At 39.0% G+C, this 23,933-nt stretch overlaps 3 protein-coding genes and 1 pseudogene across 4 annotated transcripts; 2 read left to right on the forward strand and 2 right to left on the reverse strand.

The window, feature by feature from the left end:
* The first annotated feature begins 285 nt into the window (after positions 1-285).
* Positions 286-10,307, forward strand: LOC117621497. Of its 2 annotated transcripts, XM_034352015.1 has the most exons (11): positions 286-680; positions 1,324-1,501; positions 1,596-1,778; positions 1,884-1,983; positions 2,072-2,102; positions 2,843-2,885; positions 3,522-3,674; positions 4,992-7,152; positions 7,311-8,712; positions 9,352-9,435; positions 9,821-10,307. In XM_034352015.1, the coding sequence occupies exons 2-11, from the start codon at positions 1,443-1,445 to the stop codon at positions 9,883-9,885; spliced, it is 4,281 nt and encodes a 1,426-aa protein (XP_034207906.1). In that variant the 5' UTR covers positions 286-680; positions 1,324-1,442; the 3' UTR covers positions 9,886-10,307. The 2 variants fall into 2 exon arrangements, with proteins under 2 accessions (XP_034207906.1, XP_034207908.1); XM_034352017.1 differs by lacking the exons at positions 286-680; positions 1,324-1,501; positions 2,072-2,102; positions 2,843-2,885 and having other exon boundaries at positions 1,604-1,778.
* Positions 10,308-11,518: 1,211 nt separating this feature from the next.
* Positions 11,519-14,266, forward strand: LOC117623044 (annotated as a pseudogene).
* Positions 14,267-16,016: 1,750 nt separating this feature from the next.
* Positions 16,017-17,488, reverse strand: LOC117621281 (putative glycerol-3-phosphate transporter 5). The gene is made up of 2 exons (XM_034351661.1): positions 16,799-17,488; positions 16,017-16,427 (listed from the first exon to the last, which is right to left on the reverse strand). The coding sequence occupies exons 1-2, from the start codon at positions 17,154-17,156 to the stop codon at positions 16,057-16,059; spliced, it is 729 nt and encodes a 242-aa protein (XP_034207552.1). The 5' UTR covers positions 17,157-17,488; the 3' UTR covers positions 16,017-16,056.
* A 108-nt stretch (positions 17,489-17,596) lies between these two features.
* Positions 17,597-23,236, reverse strand: LOC117621280 (110 kDa U5 small nuclear ribonucleoprotein component CLO). The gene is made up of 11 exons (XM_034351660.1): positions 23,162-23,236; positions 21,619-22,372; positions 21,451-21,519; positions 20,130-21,323; positions 19,894-19,992; positions 19,653-19,811; positions 19,363-19,448; positions 19,085-19,283; positions 18,505-18,615; positions 18,186-18,392; positions 17,597-18,002 (listed from the first exon to the last, which is right to left on the reverse strand). Exons 2-11 carry the CDS (start codon positions 22,360-22,362, stop codon positions 17,904-17,906), a joined length of 2,967 nt encoding a protein of 988 aa, XP_034207551.1. The 5' UTR covers positions 22,363-22,372; positions 23,162-23,236; the 3' UTR covers positions 17,597-17,903.
* Positions 23,237-23,933: the final 697 nt, after the last annotated feature.

The raw sequence follows: 23,933 nt of genomic DNA on the forward strand, positions 1-23,933 counted from the left end.
GTTCAAATTTCAAACCATTGGGTACAAGTTTTGTGGAGGATTCTTGATTGGATTAAAAGCTCAGATTTATTTTTACAAAAAACTGAAGTTGGATGAATTAATTACTGATTAAAAGGCAAAAAGAATGGCAACATGGTAATTTGGAGTCAACTACAGTCAAGACCATTTGTGTAATTACACATCAGCACCACCGATGAGTCTCTGTCTTCCAATCCTAGTTAAGATTTTTTTTTACAAATTACAAACCAAAATTTTGTCTGAAGTTCAAAGCACAGACACTTCCCCTCTCTCTCTCTCTCTACTGTGTATTTTTAAACAGAGAGAGTGTAGAGAGAGAAAGCAACACAAAGCAAAGCACTTGGGGGAAAAAGAGGGGCAAAGAAAAGGTGCATTTGAGGAATGAGTAAAGCGAAAACCAAATTCTCATTGCTGTTATTAGGGTTTTCTTAAAGCCTAAAGCCTAAAGCCTAAAGGAGAAAGAGAAGAAAAGCCCAATATTAATTTGAAAACAAAAAAACCATTTGGAAAATTTGGAAAAAAGAAAAGCTACTCTTAAAGAGCCAGAAGGAGGAGGGCACAATATATATAGAAAGAAAAAAACAGTGAACTGCTGCCACCAGCTTGAGCAAATCAGAGGATCCGATTGAAGCAATCGAAGATCTCCGAGAGGTTGAGCTCAGGTAAGCTTCTCATATTGACGATCGGTTTCACATTTGCCTTAAATTTTGGGTGCGATTGGTTTGGATTTTTGCATTTATTGCATGCAATTTTTAGCTGCTTGAGTGCTTATAAATGTTCCTATTTCAGTTTATGTATGCCGGTTGCGTCAGTTGTGGTTTCGCATTTGAATTTGTTTTTGTCGGTAAATTGGGCATTTGCCTATCTGGGTTTTGTTTGGTTTTGCATTTGAATTTGGATTTTGCAAACCCAGATCTGAGCAATATTTGAATTCCATATGTGAAGTATTGGTTTCTATTTTTGTACAAGAGCTAGACTTCAGGTGCATTTCGCTTTTGACAGGAGTTTTTAGATTGAGATCTGTTGGTGTATTAGTGGTAAGTATTTGGTCTAAAAGTAGTAGGTTTTAGCAACTGGGCTTGTGCTTCTTTCTTTGTACACATGCTTATTTCAAATAAACCGTTCTGATTTAGAATGTGGATTAGTTAACTGTGGGATTCTCATATTTCATTCGATTATAGAAAGTTTCATCCAGTCCTTAATAATTTCAAATTTTCGTTGCTTTATGAGTTTACACAATATTGTGTCACTTGGAAGAACTGGTATAATCAGTTTTATAATTTTTCTTTTCTTCCTTTGGTTCAGATTATGCATTGATAATGAACTAATCAGAATTGTGAGGATCTTTGGCATTTGGGGCTTAAAAGTTACATCTGTTATATGAAGAGGTCATTTGGGATAAAGGAGCTAGAGTGAAGGAGAAAATGAAATCTGATACGCCTCTTGATTATGCAGTATTCCAATTATCACCAAAGCACTCACGGTGAGTGTCACGAGTCTTTACATTTCCATGTTCTTTTATCGTTTCCACTTACAATTATCATTGTTCATATCTTGTTTTTTTTTTGCTTTCGCAGATGTGAATTGTTTGTTTCTAGTAATGGGAACACTGAGAAGCTTGCATCTGGTTCTGTCAAGCCATTTGTGACCCATTTAAAAGTTGCAGAGGAGCAGGTTGCACTTGCAGTTCAGTCAATTAAACTTGAGGTTGAGAAACGTAAATATGCTGAGACATGGTTCACAAAAGGAACACTTGAAAGGTTAGGTTGCCAATGGAGATAAATTTTAGTTATTTTAAGCCTGCTGGCCTTTTATGTTGTAATATTTCAGGTTTATTTGACTTCAGTAGCCAATATTGTTTATAGGTTTGTGCGGTTTGTTAGCACACCTGAAGTACTGGAACTGGTCAATACATTTGATGCAGAGATGTCGCAGTTGGAGGCAGCATGGAGAATATATTCTCAGGTTAGCCATTTGATCAGTTCAACAACTGTAATGGTAACTGCAAGCACATTTTCTGTTTTGATTAAATTTTGGAACTGTTTTATACCAGGGAGTGGGAGGTCAACATGCTGGTGCATTGGGTATGTTCATCAGTTCTAACTTCACTTTTGATAGTTGATTGTAATCTCGCACCTTGAATTGATTTGGATGCAACAAGACTTAATGGCTGGAATCTTGTCTAATATAAACTTAAATTTTATCTGAGAGGATTTATGTCCATATTGATCTTTCTTTGTTATAACTGATTGTGAATGTAGATTCTGTATGAGTGGTTGAGATCGGAGATGATTTAGGATTGATGATGGTGTAGAAGTGGGTCACCATTTTTTTGGTCTTAGTTTCTTTACTGTCATGCTAAGTTTCTTGTATGAATATAGATGTTCGTGGATTGTGTTTGTATATAAAATGCTAAGTAATGTCATACATTATTGGGAGTGCCTGCCCAATGTCTAAAGTAGATGTTAAAATTTGCTGCTGTTTTTAATTTCATTTGTGCTTAATTTTCAAAGTAATTCTGATCTAGGTCATCCATATATATTACTTATTTTTTCTGGTATTTCTTTTGCTATGTCAGATTGAATAGACTCTATAGATTAGTGAATGTGTAAAGGGAAAGCCACAAGCACTTAAATATCATGCCCTTCTAAATTTTCAAGATCAAGCTCCATATCCTTGAAGACTGTCTTCCACACTCTTTGCCTGTGCTATTGTACTTTTGACTGTAAAGTATTTAATATTGACATATCCAGTCAAATCTGGATATTGATCGAAGCATGAGTTTTATTACAGTGCTGACCTAAATTTTGAACAATTTGCTCAGGTGGGGGTGGAACAGGTATCACAGCAGCAGCAGATGCAACAAAGTAATGCTCTGTTAAATTTTGGTTTTTTATAATTTACTTATTATTGCCTTAGATTGCCGTGAATTTTTTGTTCATAAATGTGGTCAGATTTTCAAGTTATGGAAAAAATTATAGTTAAAGTGCAGCAATAGGAGCATATTTGAACTCATTAGGTTCCCCTCATTTTGCACTTTTCTTCGTGTTGGATCCATGAAGTCAGCAGTAGGGAAGGTTTTTCTGTGAGTTTATTTAAGATGATGGTCTCTTTGTAGTGACTACAACTTGACCATTACCAGGAGATGAGGTTACAGAACCTCTTTCATATGAAGTTATTGTGGTTTGAGATGTTTAGGAATGTAGTGCTCTCTATGCTGGACAAGGATATTGAATGTTGGTTTGCAAAAGTCCAAACTGAAAAGAAATCCAGTCATGATATCCCTATTGAAATCTACTACTAGGATGAAATTGGAAGTTAACAATAATGATTGGAGTTGACTACACATGTTAATGGAAACAGTTGGCCATAACTCTGCTGTCACCATTCAGGATGGCAGTACATAATCATTCTATGATGTATATTCTATTTTAAAGCATCCCACTCCCTTTCCCCTCTGGAAATTGGTCTCATTTTTTATTCTCTTAATGCAATTCATACAGGAAGGAGCTTTTGAGGGCTATCGATGTACGACTTGTTGCAGTTAGGCAGGATTTAACCACAGCTTGTGCTCGTGCATCTGCTGCTGGTTTCAACCCTGATACAGTCTCTCAACTACAACTCTTTGCAGATCAATTTGGTGCCCATTGCTTGAAGTAAGATTCTGGGAAATCCCCTCTCTGATTCTTGCTTCTTCAAGTTTTATTTAATCTTATCTCAACCCCACCCACTCCAAAAGAAAAGAAAAAGTCTTATTAATAGCCTATGCCCCTCCCATATCTCTTCCCCTCTGTGTGTATGCATGCTCTCACTTGCATTTACTCTTACCTCCATGTCTGCATGTGTGCATCATCAAACCTCGCCTTTTCTGGTGAACTTTTGCTGCATCTTGGTACTAGTGATGAGTCTGTCTGGTTGAATTGGTGGCAAACGCAAAAAAGATATAAACGTAGAGGAAAATGTCTCAAAACTTAATTTGGGCCAATTCTCTCCAGAATCACTGACATAAAGAATGCAAAATCAACTAATAGGTTGAACAGAATTTCCTTCATGGTAGATGATGATTCCTCCACATTGCCAATGTGTGTGGGGTTTCTGAGGCTCTACTTTGCCATTACTAGTTAGGCTTAACTATTGTCAGTGCCGATAGTCGAATCCAGATTCCCCAATTATATAAGCTGATGCATTATTGTGAAGGTGATATATTATCATGCCCCTTCGGAGACATCTGATAAATTGGAAAGTGAAATGCCATCATACTTTCCTGTACCTTGAAAATGTGCAACTCTTCAATCAAAATGCTTAACAGGGTGGCTTGATTGAAGCATGCCATCTGACATTTTAAGTGATTAAGATATGAAATTTCTGATGGGAGATTAACCAATCACAATGTGACTCCATGCTTTTCTTTGGCCGGAATGAGACTCCATGTTGCTTGTCTGCATATTACTGGTTGTTTCTAACCCTTCCGGGCCATAAAATAGCATATATTGTTCATGGTTTGACAAGGATTTTCGTAGCAGAATCAAATTTATTTATTTTCTACCTAATTTAATTTTTTATTCTTTTTTAAAAGTTGGGTCACCTCTGATTGCTAGTTTGCCAACTTGATCTTTCAATTTAGGAGCATGTAATAATCTTTCTAAGACGAGGGTTTCGTGTATGTTTGGTCTGTCTTTTTTATGAAGCACATTAAGTGGGCCATATAGGGCCCACTATGAATCCATAAATTATAATAGTTGCCAATTGGTCCAGACAGGGAAAAAAAAAAGTTGGTAGAACGTAGGAAAATAGTAAAGCAGCCTGTCGCAATTAGGCAGGTGTAGCAGTTGCAAGGCTTTTTTCCATTTCTCCAAATCTCAACTGCTCTGTACTTCTCACCTAAAAAAACATTTTAAATTTAGTTTTTGTAAATTTTATATCTGTACCAAAATACAATTTCGTAATTTATTATTTATTTTTCAAAATCTCAGCGAAGCTTGCACCAAATTTATCTCATTGTGCCAAAGAAGATCCGACGTGATCAACCCATGGAAGCCAAGTGTAGACGACAGAGCTGTCAGATCCTCGTGTGAGTCTGACATGTCAATTGATGACCCTACCGAAGACACATCTGGGCCCCACGTTAGGCCCCACAGACAACCCCAAAACAAGCAGGAGAAACTAGAAGACCCATCAAGACACTCCACGTGTCAACATCCCACGTCCCTCAACGCCAACTTCCCTACGCAACAACGTAAGAACGTAACTGAGAAAGACAGAGACGAAGACAAGGCCCGGGTGGAGAAGAAGGACGAGCCCCAGACCGAGTCGACGCCTTTGGGTGTGAGTCAACCCGCGAGGCGGCTCAGCGTGCAGGACCGCATCAGCCTCTTTGAGAATAAGCAGAAGGAGAGTTCGAGTAGTTCCAGTGGCGGCAAACCCGTTGTTGTTGCCAAACCTGTGGAACTCCGGAGGCTCTCCTCTGACGTCTCATCTGCGCCTGCTGTGCTGCGAAGATGGAGCGGTGCCAGTGACATGAGCATCGATTTGAGTGCAGAGAAGAAAGAGACGGAGAGCTCCTTGTGCACACCATCCTCTGTTTCCTCTGTTTCTCATACAATTTCTCATACGAAGGCGGGGACTAATATAGTTTCTGTTGTGGCCGAGGATAAGGACCGGAAGGGGTCGATTGACCCTACAGATTCTTGTAAGGTTGAGGGAAGGAGTGCTTCTGGTAGAATTGGTGATGTTGAGCTGAAAGATCAAACTGAGGCGCAGACAGGTGTCGGGGTTTTTGTAGGCAAGGAGGAGGAGGCGGGGTCAAAGGTGAAGAAGGAGCAAGTGGGTTCTCAAACCCAATCCAGGTCCTCTAGTGCAAGAACAGAGCAGGATGGGTTGAGTGATCAAGGCGTTTCTGTGGAGAAGCTGAAGATTTCTTCAGGTGGCGAAGAGAGAAGCAGAGGGTTTAAGGATCAATTGGGTTCTGATACACAGTCTAAAGGATTTTCAGGTCGTGCTGAGGTTGTTGGAGTGAAAAACCAGGTTGGGTGTGCTATATCTGGTGGTGGATTTGGGAATAGGGTTGAGGATTCTAGACTGAGAGAGCAGTCAACGACTCAGTTACGTTCTAGGGGTTACCAGGGTCATTCCCGATCTTTCTCTGGGCAGTTTGAGGGTGGTGTTGGACGCAAACTTGAAGAAGCCTCTTCAGCACAGATCAAAGGGATTGAGGTTGATCAACGGGCACCCCAGCATCACTGGAGATCTTTTTCTGGAAATCTTGGGGAGCAGTTGGGTAATGTTGACCTGACATCATCTGATAAGCAACACATTAAAGTGGAAGACTCTGGAGCTCAAAAAATGAAATTCCAGAAACCGGTTTCTGCCAGTCGTGAACAGATTAAGAAGTCACAGGGTAGGAGAGAAGAAACCAATAGTGTTTACGAAATTAGCAAGTTGGATTTTACAGGTGACAAGGTTTCAATTAATCAAGAGAGCTTGCCTACAATGCCAACAACGCCAGTCGAGCAAGTTCAGAGAGTAAGACAGACCAAAGGAAATCAGGAGCTAAATGATGAGCTTAAAATTAAGGCGAATGAGCTTGAAAAGCTTTTTGCAGAACACAAGCTTCGGATTCCAGCGGAGCAGTCTAGTTCTGCTCGCAGAAGCAAGCCCGTGGATGTGAAGAAGAAGGAACAGGCGGTAAGTTCTCAATACAGAAAACCTGCAGCAGAGGAGATTGCTCCTGCACAAGTTTGTAGCAGTAACACAGTGATGGAACCAATGGGTAGTTCTAGTGATATGGTCAAGTTCAATACTACTCCCCCATTGAAGATGGTAGGTCCCCAGGATTATGGTGATACTTTGAGGCAGAATTTCTCCGTGCCTGGTTTCTCCCTTGATTCTAAAGGAAAGTTCTATGAGAGGTACATGCAGAAAAGAGATGCTAAACTGAGAGAAGAATGGGGTTCTAAAAGAGAAGAAAAGGAAGCCAAGTTGAAGGCCATGGAAGATAGCCTTGAGCAAAGTAAGGCAGAGTTAAAGGCCAAGTTGTCAGGGTCAGCAGACAGACAGGATTCAGTATCTAGTGCTCAACGACGTGAAGACAAGCTGAGATCCTTTAATTTTAGATCTGGTATGAAGAGGGAGCAGGTATTGATTCTATTTAAATTATCATGATATTAGCAGTAAAATTGATGACTGGAAAAATTTGATTTGATATTTCTTTTTTCTGCCTAAATCTTTGAAGATATTTTTGTTGCTGATTGATATTTGTATCTTAGGATGATAATTTTCTGTTTTGACAACAGCCAATAGATTCCATTGATTGGGAGAAGGATGAGGACCTCTCTGATTTTCCAGGCCAGAAATTGTACAGAGAAGATCGATTTTCTAGCGAGGCATCTTTAGGAGATGGTGCTTCTAGAAGCATTCAAAATAAAAAGCTTTTTCCCAATAGAAATTTGTCTTCGCCCACCCACTGGACCCCAGCTGCACCAGTGCCACGGTCATCGTCCAAATTTTCCAACTTTAGTTCAGGGCGGCGAAGACCAGAGTTAGAAAATCCTCTTGCACAGTCAGTTCCCAACTTTTCTGATTTCAGGAAAGAAAACACAAAACCCTCTTCAGGAGTTAGCAAAACAGCTGTTAGCAAAATACCCGCTCGTTCACAGGTCAAAAGCTATTCCCGCAGCAAGAGCATTAGTGAAGAGATAATGTCTAAGGAAGAGAAGCCACGGCGTTCTCAGTCCTCGAGGAAAAGTTCTGCTAATCCTGTAGAATTCAACAACTTGTCTCCTCTGAACTCGGATGGGGTTGTCTTGGTGCCATTTGATAAAGAGCAAACTGAGCATTATGACAAATTTCCAAAATATGTGGAGTCGAAATCGTTTCTTAGGAAAGGTAATGGCATAGGTACTGGTTCTGGAGTTAGTATTTCCAAGTTGAAAGGGTCCATGGCATCTGAGACTTTAACAAATGAAGAATTTGATGAGATGACCTTTGAGGCAGAAGATTCAGTTGATATGGCGAAGGAAGAAGAAGAAGAGGAAGAGCTTGGGAATATGGCAGTTGAAGATGAGGTTGATATGGATAATGGGAAACCAAGACTGAGCCAGGAATCTGAAAAGTCTGGTAACTCTGGGTCTGATAATGTCGATTCCGTAAGATCTCTTTCTCAAGTGGACCCTGCTTCAGTTGCTGAATTGCCGACTGCTGTGCCTTCAACATTTCATGCTTTGGGGTCTCTACCAGACTCGCCAGGGGAAAGCCCCATGTCATGGAACTTGCACATGCATCATCCCTTTTCTTACCCACATGAGACCTCAGATGTTGATGCCTCTGTAGACTCTCCAATTGGGAGCCCTGCTTCATGGAATTCTCATGGTCTTACCCAAATAGATGTTGATGCCGCTCGAATGAGAAAGAAATGGGGAAGTGCTCAGAAGCCTGTTCTTGCTACCAATTCTGCTCAAAATCAGTCACGCAAGGATATGACAAAAGGATTTAAACGGTTGTTAAAGTTTGGAAGAAAAAGTCGTGGGATAGATAATACTGGGGACTGGATCTCTGCTACGACTTCTGAAGGAGATGATGATACAGAAGATGGGCGAGATCCTGCAAACCGATTGTCAGAAGATTTGAGGAAGTCAAGAATGGGATTCATGCAGGGCACTGATGACAGCTTCAATGAAAGCGAGTTCAATGAACAGGGTAAGATATCCTAATTTTCCAATTATATTCTCTTATATAACCTGTATATTGCCAATTGAAGGTTTTCTTCATGTAACTCCTGTGACTTAGAGCTTGTTGTATGTGGGGAAATATTTGAGTCCCAACCGTTTTCTTAGAGTGAAAAAATCAAAGTGGCCGAATGCTGCCAAGGTTTCCTAATGAACCTTGAAGAGCTCTAGGGACTAGAAACCCAACTCACCACTTTGCATTCGCAGCTACAGTTTCCATGCGTCCATTTCATAACTTCCTGAAATGCATCCATTTCACACGCACCACATTCTTTGGATTGTACTGGCGAAACAGAAAGCCCACTGAGTTTTCCAATAATCATCTATCTTTCAGTTTTAAAAATGTGTGGATTTAAATTACCTTAGAATCATATAGTTACCTTCATCAAAATGTTGACCCTATGCATTCTTGTCGAAACAGCAGGTAGTTTGCGAATACTTAAACAAATTATCCTGTTTGATATTTTTTTTCACTTATGTTTGAACTTCCTATGCATATATGCTACGAACTTGGCGAATCGATTTCTTTTTAAAGAAATTTATTTCTTGCATTTATCCTATCGGAAAAAAAAATGTAAAGCTAAATTTTCAAATTGACTACTCTGTGCAGTTGAAGCATTACGAAGCTCCATCCCAGCACCTCCAATGAACTTTAAACTGAGGGAGGATCATTTGTCAGGAAGCTCATTGAAAGGTGATTCTGTATTAACGTTTTCTTGTTTTGTAATTTCTTTTACTTTTCTTGGTTGAAATGCAAGGGTGAAGTTACTCTATTGGAGGCAAATCCGTGGATAACCCCCATAGTACACTGTACTTTGTTGCTTCAACCTAGGAAACAAAATTTCTGGTGTGGTGGTAGTAGCAACTTTTTGGCTGATGAATTTGAAGCTGTGAAGAGCCAAAAAAACATTCCATTTTATCCTGGACAGCTTCAGTTCACCAGTCGGAATGGGTTGTCAAGTTTTCTTTGGCCATGTGCCAGAGTCTTTTAGGATGGCAAGAAGGAAATGCTTATGTCTGTTTATGGAATTTGCTTAGAATCTTTCTGACAGTGATATGATCATGGTTCTGTGTTGCAGCTCCGCGGTCATTCTTCTCACTCTCATCATTCCGAAGCAAGGGAAGTGAGTCAAAGCTGAGATAATCACCACTTAGAGAATACCACATAGCAAGTGCTTGGATCATCTTCAGGGTAGGTTTAAAGAATGATCATATTATAAGATACGAACAATTGAGTAGGCACGACGCAGCCATCTTTATGAGATCTATGATGGGATTATGTATATGTCGGATTCACGAGGCTTTGTCATTTAGTTAGCTATATACGTAGTTGTGTTGAAATATGGTGTATATTCTATGGAACAATGAGTCGATCAGTTATTGGCGTAATGTAATTGTGATTTTGGTAGTTCCAGAGGCATTCTTTTTCTTGTTCATGCGGTTGGCCTTTGGGTGATGTATATCTCAACTTTGTTACGATCACCATTGTTGACAGTTTAAGGAGAGTGTTGTGATTATGCGGAATAATAGCTTGTAAGACACGACCATTTTTGTGTTGTTGCCGTCTCCCTATTTCTCCACTGTCATTTTACCTTTGTAGTGAGACTCTACTTGTCTCCAGCTAGCATATTCTGCCTATTATAGTTATTTGAATTACCTTTTTAAAGGCATTTCTGTTCTCTTAATTAGAATTTAAAATTTTTAAATAAACTTTAAACTTTAATTATGGGATGAACTCAGTTTTGAAAGCTAGACCCATTTGACTGGCAATTTATATGCAATTATTATCTGCTAAAAGAAATCAAATGTTGGATTATATTGCTGCTCAAGTTATGTTTATAATTTTTTTTCTGAGGTTCTAAGATTTAGATTATTTGGTGGGAGATTGTGGCTCTAGTTGTTCAGTCCGCAAGTTTGAATCCTCTCCATTTAATAATTTTTTTTTTTTTACTTGCCATTCGTTTGCTCAGTCAAAACAAAGATTTTCTCACACACGGTGAATGTGCCAAGGTTTGAATTGAATTTGAGATCACTAGTTTACAAGAGTTTGAAAATCAAAGTTCTTTTTCATTGGGCTAGACCCCGTTGGCCGATCAAAACAGAGGTTCAACTGGTAGTGAGGGGCTTCATTCAGAAACTGACCAACTATGGAATAACAATGTGTAAATCATGAGCTAATGACAGTTGGAGGAGAGACCTTGTTACAAGTTGAGATTGATGATATGTGAAAGAGGGAACCAAAGAAAGATGATTTGATTTGTAGCTTTGTTTGCGGTTTTTGGCCTGCATGATGTTTTCAAGTATTAAATAAGGCTCCATTACATGATAGGTGATATGTGTTTTCTTACCTAGATACTAACTAAGTGCGTGTCCAATTATAATCGTACAATCAATATTTTCCCATTGAATATGCCCTTTTAATTCACTTTCAAACTTTTTGGAGCAATTATTGCCCATTAAACAAAACAAAACGAAACGAAACAAACTTGCTAATTAATTAGGCTTGAGACAAATTATGGTTTTGAAGATAGTGGTGTGGTGTGGCTTTCACAGAAAAATCTAGATTTCTCATTCTCTCGCTCTCTGTCTCTCTCTCTCTGAGAATACTACTACAATAAACAGAGGCCCTCGTTCCACTCAAATATTTTCAGAATCTTCTCACCACAAATTTATATTTCATTTTCTCTGCTTCTTCTACTACTTTCCGACTCCCTCAGCAACTCGCTAAGAAACTGAGCACTAAAAATAGCACCGCCATTATCATTTTCATCAGAAGCATGTGCTTGATAGACGCAGAACAGCTTGGTCAAGAAATGGGGAACATGGAGAATAATAACATAAATACCAACAACAATAACAAGCAGTGGCCTTTGCAATGTGAAATCTTGCACAACCAGACGGAGAATTTGGACAAGGAAACTCCTTTGATGAGCTCCAGTCTTCAGAAAACCATGTTAAACTCATTTCAAGCAAAAATTCTTCTTCTTTGACTGCTTAGCTTTATTGGGGTTCTCTCAATTTCGTAGCTTTTTAGGATCGTTCGGTTGACTTCTGGGTCTTTGTTTTCTTATTGTGATTGATGATTGACAGAAACTTTCTTTTGCCGGTCTTTCTTTGTGATACGTTTTTTCTTTTATGATTGTTCTTTAATTGGCTTTTACGTGTGTAGTTGTCTTGGTTCAGTTTTTGCTCTTTATGTTTTTCTCTATCATTTGGCCTCTCGTGAATACAATTTCATTTTTGTATCTCTGCACTGTTCAATTAATTTTACTTATACTAGTTCAAATGCTCTGCTAATTTTCAGTTCATTTTGGGACACAGTTGTTTTGGAAATTGTTTTTCCTTTTTAGTAAGCTAAGCTGCAATTCTTTGTTTTACTTTCAATTTACAAAAATTATGTACAGCTGAATGGTGATACCTAACGTTCTTGTTTTTCAAGGGTTTGTTTTGATTGGATTGTGTTGTAGTGGATCTCCTCTTTTATTTTCTGCTCCTTGAGTTCTTTGTCTTGAATTACATTTTATGTTACACTTTATGTGTTGACTGATTTTGATATTTCACAAACATTATACAGTTTTTCATATCTCACAATTTTTTGGGAAACCCGATGATGCTGATGTTTCGATGCAATGTAACTTTTGTGATTGATTTTAGTTTCATTTTCTGGCTGGAGAACTTTTTTTTTTTGTCAAGGAGAGTGTTGAATGTTGATATTATACTTGGGAAAAAAAAAAAAAATCTTAATTTACTTGCTTGAGTCCTTGACCTGTTTACTTGAAATGCGTCATATTCTGATTCAAGTTCCAACATGTTGTTGGTCTTTTAGCTCGAAAGCTTATGTGAGAGGATACAGTGGTTGTAGACAGAAAACAGAGACTGCTGAACTTTTTCCCTTCTCCCTTCGGTCAGGAGAGTGGTCTCATATTGGGGGCCGAACCCATATGGAGTATACTCATATATGCGTTGGTGACTTAGCTAACAAGTTTGGTTATAATGTACTCAGTGAGGAAGCTATCTCCTTCTATGGTGTAAGTTTTTTCACCTTCTTCCGTTGTATAACAATTCAAAAACCATCCCAATACTTCTCGAGGTTTTCATTGTAAACCATGGTTACAATGAGAACGAGAATATGAAGAAAAGTTTTTTGGACAATTTCTAAATACTAAAATAAATTTTTTGGAACTTTAAGGGTACTTGTAACAGTTTAATGAAATCTCATGCATAACAATTCAGACATTTTTTATTTTACCAGATTTTGATGATGTAAATGGCAATTTGAAAAAAAAAAAAAAAAAACAGGTATTTGATGGTTACGGAGGAAAGGATGCAGCACAATTTGTTCGTGACAATTTGCCAAGAGTAGTTGTTGAGGATGCTGACTTTCCATTAGAACTTGAAAAGGTGATAACAAGGTCATTTATGGAGACGGACGCTGCATTTGCAAAAACGTGCTCTCTTTGAGTCTTCCCTTGCTTCTGGAACAACTGCACTCACTGCAATGATATGTGGGAGGTAAGGGTGTAAGTTCGTTGTTATCTGTAATAAGGGTGTTGACTTACAACAGTAAGGCTTGAATAATCATTACTGCAAGTCTGGGTAAGAGAAAACCTGATCAGCCAATTCATGCGGGTGTCACGCTGAAGAATGAATTGTCTGTTGCATGAGCAAAACAAGAAATAAAAATGGTAAAGAAAACTAACAAGAAATAAAAATGGTAAAGAAAACTGATGTTGTGTGACCAAATCTTGGTCGCAACTCGGGATTAGTGAGATTGAAGACTGAATTGATCATAGTGGCTCAGAATAACCACACCCTATATCTCCCCATTTGATTTAATTATCCTACATCTATGCACTTTTGGCTAATCTCGAGCCCCGTTCTTGAGACTGCTTAGTTTGTTTTTGTCAGACCTTTTCTGTGACAACTATTTTGGTTCAGCTTATAATTGTCCTTTTGGACAGGTCTTTGCTTGTGGCAAATGCCGGAGATTGGCTGGCTGTATTGTCACGATGTGGAGCGGCTGTAGAAATGTCAAAAGATCATAGACCCTGCTGCACAAAAGAAAGAATGCGGATTGAATCCTTGGTGGGATATATTGATGATGGTTATCTAAATGGTCAGTTAGGTGTCACCCGTGCATTAGGTGATTGGCATCTTGAAGGAATGAAGGATGTGGGTGAAAGGGGAGGACCCTTGAGTGCTCTGAACCAGAACTTAAATTGATGACACTGACCAAGGATGATGAGTTTTTGATAATTGGTAGTGATGGAATATGGGATGTGTTCACGAGCCAAAATGCTGTTGCTTTTGCTCGAAGGAGACCCCAAGAGGACAATGATGTGAAATTGTGCTGCAAGGAAATAATAGAGGAGGCAATAAAGCGTGGAGCAAGTGATAATTTGACACTAGTTATGGTGAGTTTCCACTTGGAGCCACCTCCGCATGTGGTGGTAGAGAGGTCTAGGGTCAGACGAAGCATTTCTGCTGAGGGACTTCAGAATCTCAAATTCTTCTTAGAAGGATAGAATTTCTTGTTTATTAGTTGATGTTCCCCTGATGGGCAAAGGTAGGGCTCGTCAATGGGCCGGGCCGGGTTGGGTTTTTTTAAGAAAATTCAAAGCCCAAGCCTGACTCATGGGCCGGACTTGAGAAAGCCCATCGGGCCGGGCCGAGCTAAACCCCACGGGCCAGGCTTAAACGGGCCTACTTCATTTAAAAAAAAATTATAAACTTAATCATAAGGGCATTTTAGTTAAAATTTGAGATTAAACTCACTTAATTTTAATATTTTTCATCAAACCAAATTCATAAAACACCCAATAAAGTCACACAACTTAATAAGATTTTTCACAAAAATAATAAAACCAAGTCTTATTTTTTAGGTTATTACATAATTAGACAGTAATATGTTTTAAAAATAATAAGTATCAAAAAAATATTTTTTTTAAAGAATGGTATGAATAAATATGCAAATATTTGGTGATGTGTTCAAGAAAAGCATGATTATATTTGGTGACGTGATATGTTTTTCATCTTATATATATAATTACTGAATTAATAATTGACACAAATTAATGTGCTAATCATCCAATTATAAATTAAGAATGAGTAAAGAAAAGTAAATGAAATGAAACAAATTATATATGTGATTTGAGTGATATAATCCTAAACTTAAACTCTTATTTATACATAATTATATATGTATGCGGGCCTAACGGGTCGAGTTTTTGTGGGCGGGTCGGGTCGGGTTTTCTTGGGCTTAATCGAGCTGGGCCGGGCTTCAAACACCCAAGCCCAAGCCTAGCCCAGCTCAAGGCGGGCCGAGCCATCTCAAAGCCCATAACAGGCCGGGCCGGGCTTTTTTTAGATGGACCTGGCGGGCCCCCATCGGCCCATGAGCCCGCAGGCCAAATGATGGGGCCTAGGCAAAGGTTCGAACCGGTAACAATACTACTTAAAAAATGGACGGGAGTTCGGCTTGTGTATATATATTCATCCAGAAAGGGACTGCCGCTTTGCTTCCTTCTATATCTGGTGCTCCAATCTGTTCCAGAGAAGATGGAACGATAAAGAAGACATTTGTATCATCACACTTAGGAATAACTACTGGTACCCTATTGGCAGACAATGGAGTTAAAATCTTATTCAAGGAAAGGAATGTGTTTTATAACTGAGGTAGCCAGGCAGGTCTGATTTTGTGAAGAGGTTGTTCTGTTATTGTACCTTTGTTTTTCGAGGTATATGCAGATATGTAGTGTACTTGCATTTATTTGTTAGAACTCCTTCCATGCCTTGTAATACTCTAATTGTTATCCAAAGTCAAAGGTTTAAGCTTCGCTTCGCTCTAAAACTGAGTGTGCGTTCCTTTGCCCTTGATGATCGGAATTGTTGGCCTTTGTGGAGTTTTCTGCTACTAGTTTTTGAATAGCGACGCATAAAATGCTTTTTATTTGGCTGCTCAAAAGCATCAAACATTTGTTTCTTCATGGGCTACCTCTGCAGCATGCAACTTGAATTTCACATAGTGGAACAGTTAATTTCGCTTCTTGAATGAATGAGCTACAAAACAATGAGATACAAACATAAACAAATGAGTCCACCAATACCCCCTCTCTGAATGAAATCTATTTTCTGGTATGACAAGAAAGACAAAAGAAATATATATATATGCCTTGAGAAAATCTCAATCATTGTGTGGCCTATGCTATACAAAGACCATTTTCCCTCATTCAAATTCCCTTTAATCTCCGTTCTCGCAATGCGAATCAAAAACAAAGTTGCCCAGAAAATAGCAAGAATTTGCATAAGAAATACATTATTCCACCCTGTCGTGGAAGTATACCCCGCTAAAAGTGGCCCAAGGGCCGCCCCAACAGAACCCTGTACCATCTATAATTGCAGTCACAGTAGCTAATGCACGGGAATTTCCTCTGATCACTGTCTGGGTACCAAGATCTGCAGCAACGGCTGTTGTAATAAGTGAATATGGGCCGTTCACCAGCAATCCAGAAAGAAACATCAAAAGAATATTGGCAACCATAGATAGGCTTCCATAAACCCGGTAGAAAACAAGGGCTGGAATTGAAAGCAACAAAAATGTAATTGACGTTACAGCTCGAGCTTCGATCGTATCAGATATCAATCCTGCTAAAATTCCACCAAAGACTCCTCCAATATCAAATGCGGCTGAAAGATTCCCAGCAGTTTTTTGTGACAAATGCATGCAAGGCCGAACAAAATTTACGATGAATACAAGAAGATAATCCCCCTAGGGTAATTATTTGGATTTTAAAGACATACACATACAAACATAGGCGCTTTCAAAGGTTATGAGTATAGAACTATCTTTATGTGGTAATCTTGAGTTTCTGATTTTGAATGCTCCAGATTGTTTGTGAATTGTGACAAGGATAGCCATTTTCATGATGGTGTGTATTTGAACAAAAAAACTCATGCATGGAATCCAAAGAAGCAGTTCAACCATATTGGGATATCATAAGACGAACCCAACAATTCAATTTCAAAATCATATACAAAAATCTGACTGGAGGAAGTACCTGTGTGCCTTACGTAAAAGGGCAACCAGTACAAGAAAGTGTAAGACACCAGCTTTGAAAAGAACAGGCAGAGAGCAAATGGTGCCACGCCCGGTAACCTCCATGCCTCCCAAAAGCCAACTGCAGCCAAAGTATCTGCGCTTGTATCGACATCTACATTCTCTGTTCCAAGAAGACCTGCTTCCTCTGATTCCACTTTTCCCTCCAAATTCTCTATCCCATTAACTTCCGTATTTATCTGAATCTCCTTTACCCGAGACTCAAATCCCAAGTCTTCTGGATTCACGGGGAGAAACAAAAACACTAAAATGCCGACCAAAATGACCAAAACCGAGGCACCACAAAGGACCAGCCCCATCCAAATTCCAAAACCCCAGACGCCACAACTGAATCAATAATGTTTCCAACTGAGGTATGTGAACTCCAGATCCCCATGATCAACCCCCTCTTTTCTTTCTCAAACCAGTTTCCCACCACTGCTACCACACAAGGCCACCCAATTGACTAACCAACCCAAGAACTTGAACAGCCATAAAGTACCCCAACAAATGAACATCAAACCAACATCAAACAAAGAATATAGTTAATATGCCACCAGACATCATCCCAAACACAAGAAACAAACTCAAATCAATCCGATCACCAACATGCCCTGCAAAGTACATTCCAATCGAATAGGCAGAAAGAAATGCAAGATCAAGCAGGAGCATCCATCTGTGATGTCAACATGGCACATTGAAATTAACCAAACATTTCTCAATTGAATTCTAAAGTGAAAAAAATAATTAGCAAGCAACATGATCAAAACCTCTTGGATTACAGAGAAGAACAATCTCACTGCAATGTTACTGGTTTTTTGGTTTTTGTACGGAATTATAACAAGGATACCAAAAATTATTTGGATACAACAGTCACGGTTATAGGACACCCGAAAGTTACAACATAAAAAATTTACTCTAGCGTCCACCCATTTCCATTTCGTTTTTGTCACGTGAATTTCAATTCTAAGCTCAACAACATCACAATACTTCTACTGGTTTTCATCGCATACTAAATTTTCCTACAATCTCCTCCCTAAACTTTGGATACTATGAAGCCGCCGCCATCATATCATTTGCTGATGAAGATCCGCTGCTTGCTGAGCCAGTTCCACCATCATGGCCTCGTCGAAAAATTTGTTGATGCTCACATCCTCACTCATTCCCTGCCATTTTCAACAAAATAAAGAAAATCAGCAAATTTATGCCTGGATATGGCTTTCTTCCGCATTTCATGAATTTCCAATATAGCAACAGTACAACTAGGGGAAAATTTTAGCATTCCTCAAACTTTGCCAGAAGGATACCAAAAGAGCGAGAGCGAGAGAGAGATGACGGAATGCTTTTACCTTTCTGCGCCTGGTTTTCACCATGAACTCACGGGCTAGGTGTTGAATTGGGGCAGGTTCCAGGGGTCGCAGAATGATACTCTTGTCAAGAGGATCCCCCGGAACTATAGCCCAATGATCAAAGACTGATAGGCAAAAAGCCTGTCCTTGGGTGTGGTACCTCAAGTCTGTTTCAAACCCGAAAGATTCGATAACTGGTAAAAATGCCTGAATTTATCCATTGAAACACTTGTCAGCAAGAGTCTCCTCCCTCATGATAAAACAAAGAACCAACAGAATGAAATTGGAACTCTACATAAACAAAGCTGAGCCAACAAACCTTAACAATATAAGCAGGGGTCCCAGGTTGAGGAACATCTGCCGTAACATGTCCACGCCTGCGAGATAGAACAGTGTAGATTGCAGAAATACAGTCGATTGGTGTTTGTATCTGAAACAACAGCATCAAAAATCAATCAGAAAATCAAATAAATAGATCATTGAAGTGACAGGATATTCATATTAAGCAATCTAAGTTCCTCGGGATCTCTATTTAAAAGGAAAATCAAATAAATAGATCATTTTTGTAGCTTCGAGAAATAACTTGTTTCGTTTCACCTATGTTTGGTAACACAAAAATATAAATAAATAAGAGAGCAAAACAACAAATTTACACATGAACTTTTTTACTTTGAAAGATTACATTTTGACTTCCAAAAGGATAAAATGTGTAATAGGATGGGGAATTCTAAACTGATTATTGCAACTAAAAGTGAGCAGCTTGTTCAGCTTTAATGTCCACACTTGTCACCTTAACCACCATGTTGGTCCTCATTTACATCAAAAGAAATAAGTACTTGAATATAACCTTCCTTGAAAATCAATCTCATTGTGATATAAACCAAAAAGGAAGAATTTACCTCCACATAATATACTGGCTCCATAAGCCGTGGGGTTGCCATTAAGAATGATGAATAGGCCACACGACGAGATGTGGGAATGATCTGACCAGATCCACGATGCAATGGCTCTTGTGCAATCCTTGCATCCACTATTTTGAACTTCACATTTCTGATGGGTTCATCACAAAGGGGTCCTTCTCGAGCACCCCACTGAAACCTGTCCCCCATAACATTATGGTAAGCAATAAACTGAAACAACAATATCAGGCAAAAGAACAAGAATTCATTTCAAATACCCTTGAACAATTGAATCCTTCACTGCATTCAGCAAGCTTTTGTCAACTTCAGTTGAAAGTGTATCGTCTAACAGAATGTTAGGTCCCTGCACATATACCCTTGTGTCAAACAAAAGCATGCAAGGCATGGAATGTATAACTAGAATTCAAGGAATGGAAGGAGAAAGGGTAATGAATAAAGGAAAGTTTTTATAGAAGATACATAAAGTTTATGTTAGGATTAAAAAGGTACAAAGGACATAAAAACTTTAAACATAATAATGCTACATGTTGCTTAACAGGTGAATTACCTGCTTATCAGGGCCAAATGCCCATATGGACCGTGCAGCGAGAACATCCCACTCATATCTAGTCTGGAAGAAATTGCCTATATCCTTCCGAGACCAATCAATGCTTACAACACCATTCTCAATGTCCTCCGCAAGTCCTCTCTCCAATGGCTCTGCAATCTACATATGGACAACGGCTTTTAGGTGATCATAATTTGAAAAAATATCTCATAAAAGTTCTGAAAATGAAGTTGCTTCCTACCATAGTTATTTTATTCTTCTTGTTGGGTGTTTCAGCAAAACATTTCATTGATGAGGACTCCACCACTGTTTCACAAAATGAAACAACAGGATCTGCAACCTATATTGTAAGGGAAACATACAAAACAAAAGAACATCCATCAACAAAAGAAGAAAATAAAATTTTGACATCTTTAAGAGGTGGAAAAGGTACATAATAAAAGTGAAGAAAATAAGAGAAGTGTGAGCTACAAATACCTTAACTTCTACTTCAGAATAGAGCTCTCTAAGGTCCTTCATTATTGAATCCAAATACAGTTCTCCCGTACCTAAGATTGTGTGCTCCCCAGACTCCTCAACTTTAGTGATTGCAAGTGGATAACTCTTGCTGATCTTTCTAAGACCCTCCACCATTTTTGGCAACTCACTTGGATTTAGAGGCTCAGTTGCCGTCTTCACAACTGGCAGCGTATTGAACTGAAGAGGACGGAATATGTAAGCATCCTCATCATAATACTCATCACAGAGGGTGGCAGTTTTCATAATAGAAGCATCTACACCTTCAATAAGAACCCAAGTACCAGGAGGAGCCTCGGCTATGGGTATCCTATCTCGAGCTTGATAAAGCCATAATTTTGTCACCTCTTTGACTGTCATGTCTTCCTCATCCTCTGGTGAATAGCCTTCTCCCAATACACGTACAGTCTGCCCTGTCTGAATCTTGCCACTATAAACTCTACCAAATGCATCAAACACACTACAGTCGGACTTGGGATACAATTTGGTTACATTGACCATTAAAGGACCATCAGGTTCACAATTTTTCATGGCCTTGTAAATCAAAGAGTCTTTTGGTCCAGTATATATGTGGTCAACTTTCCTAGTTGCGGCATCTTTAGGGGAAGGAATATGTTGAACCAGCATATCAGTGAAGCCTGAGGCAGATCCGAAAACTGAGCTACAAGCCAACCTCAGCAGAGGTCTAACATTCAATTTATAAGCTGCATTGCTAAGGGTGACACCAAATTCTGCAAGAGTTGCCTCCACGCTCTTTTTATGTTCTCCAATTACCTGGCTATAAATTTTATACAGGGGTTCAAGCACAAACTCGACAAATGATCTTTCTCCTCCATCAACAGGGGGTTTTCTCCTGAAAGTCCTGTCACCACTATGATAGTACATATCTCCCCAGAGACGAGAAGCAAGCTTATCTGCATCAAGGTTGACACCATGAAGTTTAATATATAGCTTTGCAAATGATTGCAACGTGAATGACCATCCTGCGGTAGCACTTGCAAAGCAAACATTCCCTGCCAAAGGATCAATAATTTGCACATTGCCAGCAGTTGAAGAGGCAGCAGTTATGTGGTTATTAATGACTTCCAAAGTATGCCTTAGCTTGAAGTAAGCATCCCTTGGGGGCAATTTAAGTTCTGTTATCAACCTGTCAACCTTTCACATGAAAATTCATGTTTGTAAGAATACCAGTACAGTTAATGGAAGTGCGCAACTTCATATTCTGACCAAATGGAAATAAAATTGAGAACTAAAGCAGCTCTAGATTATGGAAAAATTATACCTTGTTGATTACAACCACAATTGGTAGGCGATCTTGGATTGCATGGCGTATAGCCCTCTCGGTATTTACCTGTTCATCAAAATCATAAACTTTTTTAAGTAAGCAGTATACCATAATCAAGGACTCTCGTCCACATAATCTATAGAAAACTACAGATGAGTTGCTTACCATCATTCCTTCAGCGGCGTCCACAATTAAGACAGCACCATCAGCAAGCCTGAGGGCAGCAGTCATTTCATCAGAGAAATTGACATGACCAGGTGTATCCATAATGTTGCACAGGTACGATTTAGACTTGCTATCCTCAAGTACAAGGGACATAGGAACTGCTTTAATAGATATCCTTCTCTCTTGCTCATCAATCCTTGTATCCGTGTACCTCATGTGCTTATCACTATTTGCATCGAAAGTGGACATATGGTGTGTCTGCTCCACCAACATATCCATGAATATCGTCTTTCCGTGCTGCAAGTGCCCCACAAGAGCAACATTCCGAACAAGAGAAGGGTTTGACATGAGACCCAAAAGGAATTGGTTAGACACGTAGGTGGAAGAATCCTTGACGCCAACCTCAAACTTGACATTCCTAACAGGCTTGATAATGGGCTGTTCTAGGGGTTGTGCATCTTCGTCCATGACCAAAGTCTCAACATCTTCCCCAAAAACCTCTTCCGCTGTAGGATAATACTTTTTGTCCTCAGCAAGAACAACCTGATTGTCCATATCAACATCATTGGAGGTAGCAGCTAGCCACCCATTGGAAGCCGCTGCTGCATCATCACCATCAGACGCAGCCCCATCGTCTTGCCTATCTGGAAGCTCTCCATCTTCATCCTCTCTATCACTTTCTTGGTCAGACTCAATTTCAGGCCCTATATAGTTCCCGAACTCGTCGTACAGACTGTCATCCATATTATCTAATCTGCTATTTTATACAAGTGATTAGTTCACTCAGCACCAATACAGCCACTAAAATCAGAGAATAGAAGGATAAAGCAATAGAATTGAAGTTGGAACGAAGATAATTGAGTTCTAGGGCAAAATCCCAACAGAAACTCTATAGACTGTAATTGAGAAAATGGGAGATGGAAAACAAGTAGAGAATGAAATCTCTTAAGATACTTGATCTCAATAGTTGCTCTGAATTTGAATGCTACCCAGAAATCTTGAAGCCTATGGAAGATCCGCTATTACTCAGTTTAGAAGGGACATCAGAACTAACGTCCTCGACTCAAAATCTTTCTGGGCATAAAAGATTAAATATCAGTCGGTTCGAGCACCTTGAGATTGTCCCTAGTAGCTGTGGTATCTGTTTGAAACTTATAAGTTTGCGACCCTGCGCAAGACGGAGAGCGACAGAAGGAAAGAAGAAAATAAGAGAGGATGGAGACGGTGCAAGATGTTTAGGGTTAGTTTTATATTTTTAAGGGATGACGTCAGGATTTCGAAACCTGATGCCTCCTCCATTCCCTAATTATTATTTTTAATGACGCGGGGGGGGGGGGAAACCCAGATCATTAGAAAATTACATCAAGCCATAACCCATAAAGAAAATTACATCAGAGAACTTCTCACAAACAGCTAACAGGCACAAAAGGTTATTCAAATAACAAACCGCAAAATATTATAACAGCAATAATCAGAAAATTATGGGAGAAGGAGAGAGGCAGAGAGAGAGAGAGAGAGAGAGAGAGAGAGAGAGAGAGCTTACTTTAGCTGAAGCAGAAGTACAAGTGCGCGGTTCTGCGGGCTTCTTCTGAAGTTCTGATAGAAAAGAAAAGAGAGCCTTTTTCATTTCTTTTTTGTTTTTAGAGAACGGAGGCAACATTTTATTGGACCCATTTACGTCTATCCGCCCATTGGGCTTTGTTTCCAGCCCAACAATATTATTATTATATATAAATTGTTTAAATTGTTTTTTAAAATATATATAAATTAAAATTAAAACATGTTTTACCCAAAACATGTTTTCTTTTTTAATTTTATATATAAATAATACAATGAAAATATTAAAAGGCGTTGGGCTTTGGTATATCAATACATAAATCAAAAGTGTGTTTTGTTGTAACCTACCAATGTGATTGAATGGAACCTACCACTTATGGTAGTAAACTATGTACTTCCTATGCCTATAAATAGGCATCAAAGATGAATGACAAATATACAAGAGAAGAGAAGAAGCTATGGTTGAGCTCTTGAGCATTTGTCTTCCTCTAAATTTTCTTTCAAGTCAATTCCCTTAGTTTTGTAACATGTTTCATTATATTTGCTCTTGTGGTGTTTACACTGACAGAATTTCTTCTCAGATAGAACTTACTCACTCTTTTCTTATCTGACTCTGACTCTCTTCTCTTCTAATTGGTTGTGTATTTTACAACTTAAGAGGAAGCCTATTTGTAGGCAATTAGAATGGCCTCCCGTGGATGCATCTTCAACATTTTCTCCCAACATCATAATTTCATCTTTTGACTAATACCCCCTTA

This window comes from Prunus dulcis, chromosome 3 (genome assembly GCF_902201215.1).
Source record: "Prunus dulcis chromosome 3, ALMONDv2, whole genome shotgun sequence".
Taxonomy (NCBI): domain Eukaryota; kingdom Viridiplantae; phylum Streptophyta; class Magnoliopsida; order Rosales; family Rosaceae; genus Prunus; species Prunus dulcis.

Excerpts from the sequence above, each read along its gene's own strand:
- LOC117621280 (XM_034351660.1), bottom strand. The coding sequence starts at position 22,362 with ATGGATGACAGTCTGTACGACGAGTTCGGGAACTATATAGGGCCTGAA. Across the intron at positions 19,449-19,652 it reads CATTTGGCCCTGATAAGCAG|GGACCTAACATTCTGTTAGA; the intron begins GTAATTCACCTG and ends GTATATGTGCAG. Across the intron at positions 18,393-18,504 it reads CCCCTGCTTATATTGTTAAG|GCATTTTTACCAGTTATCGA; the intron begins GTTTGTTGGCTC and ends GGATAAATTCAG.
- LOC117621281 (XM_034351661.1), bottom strand. The coding sequence starts at position 17,156 with ATGGGGCTGGTCCTTTGTGGTGCCTCGGTTTTGGTCATTTTGGTCGGC. Across the intron at positions 16,428-16,798 it reads CTTTTACGTAAGGCACACAG|CCGCATTTGATATTGGAGGA; the intron begins GTACTTCCTCCA and ends GGAATCTTTCAG.
- LOC117621497 (XM_034352015.1), top strand. The coding sequence starts at position 1,443 with ATGAAATCTGATACGCCTCTTGATTATGCAGTATTCCAATTATCACCA. Across the intron at positions 3,675-4,991 it reads TTTGGTGCCCATTGCTTGAA|CGAAGCTTGCACCAAATTTA; the intron begins GTAAGATTCTGG and ends TCAAAATCTCAG. Across the intron at positions 9,436-9,820 it reads GTCAGGAAGCTCATTGAAAG|CTCCGCGGTCATTCTTCTCA; the intron begins GTGATTCTGTAT and ends TCTGTGTTGCAG.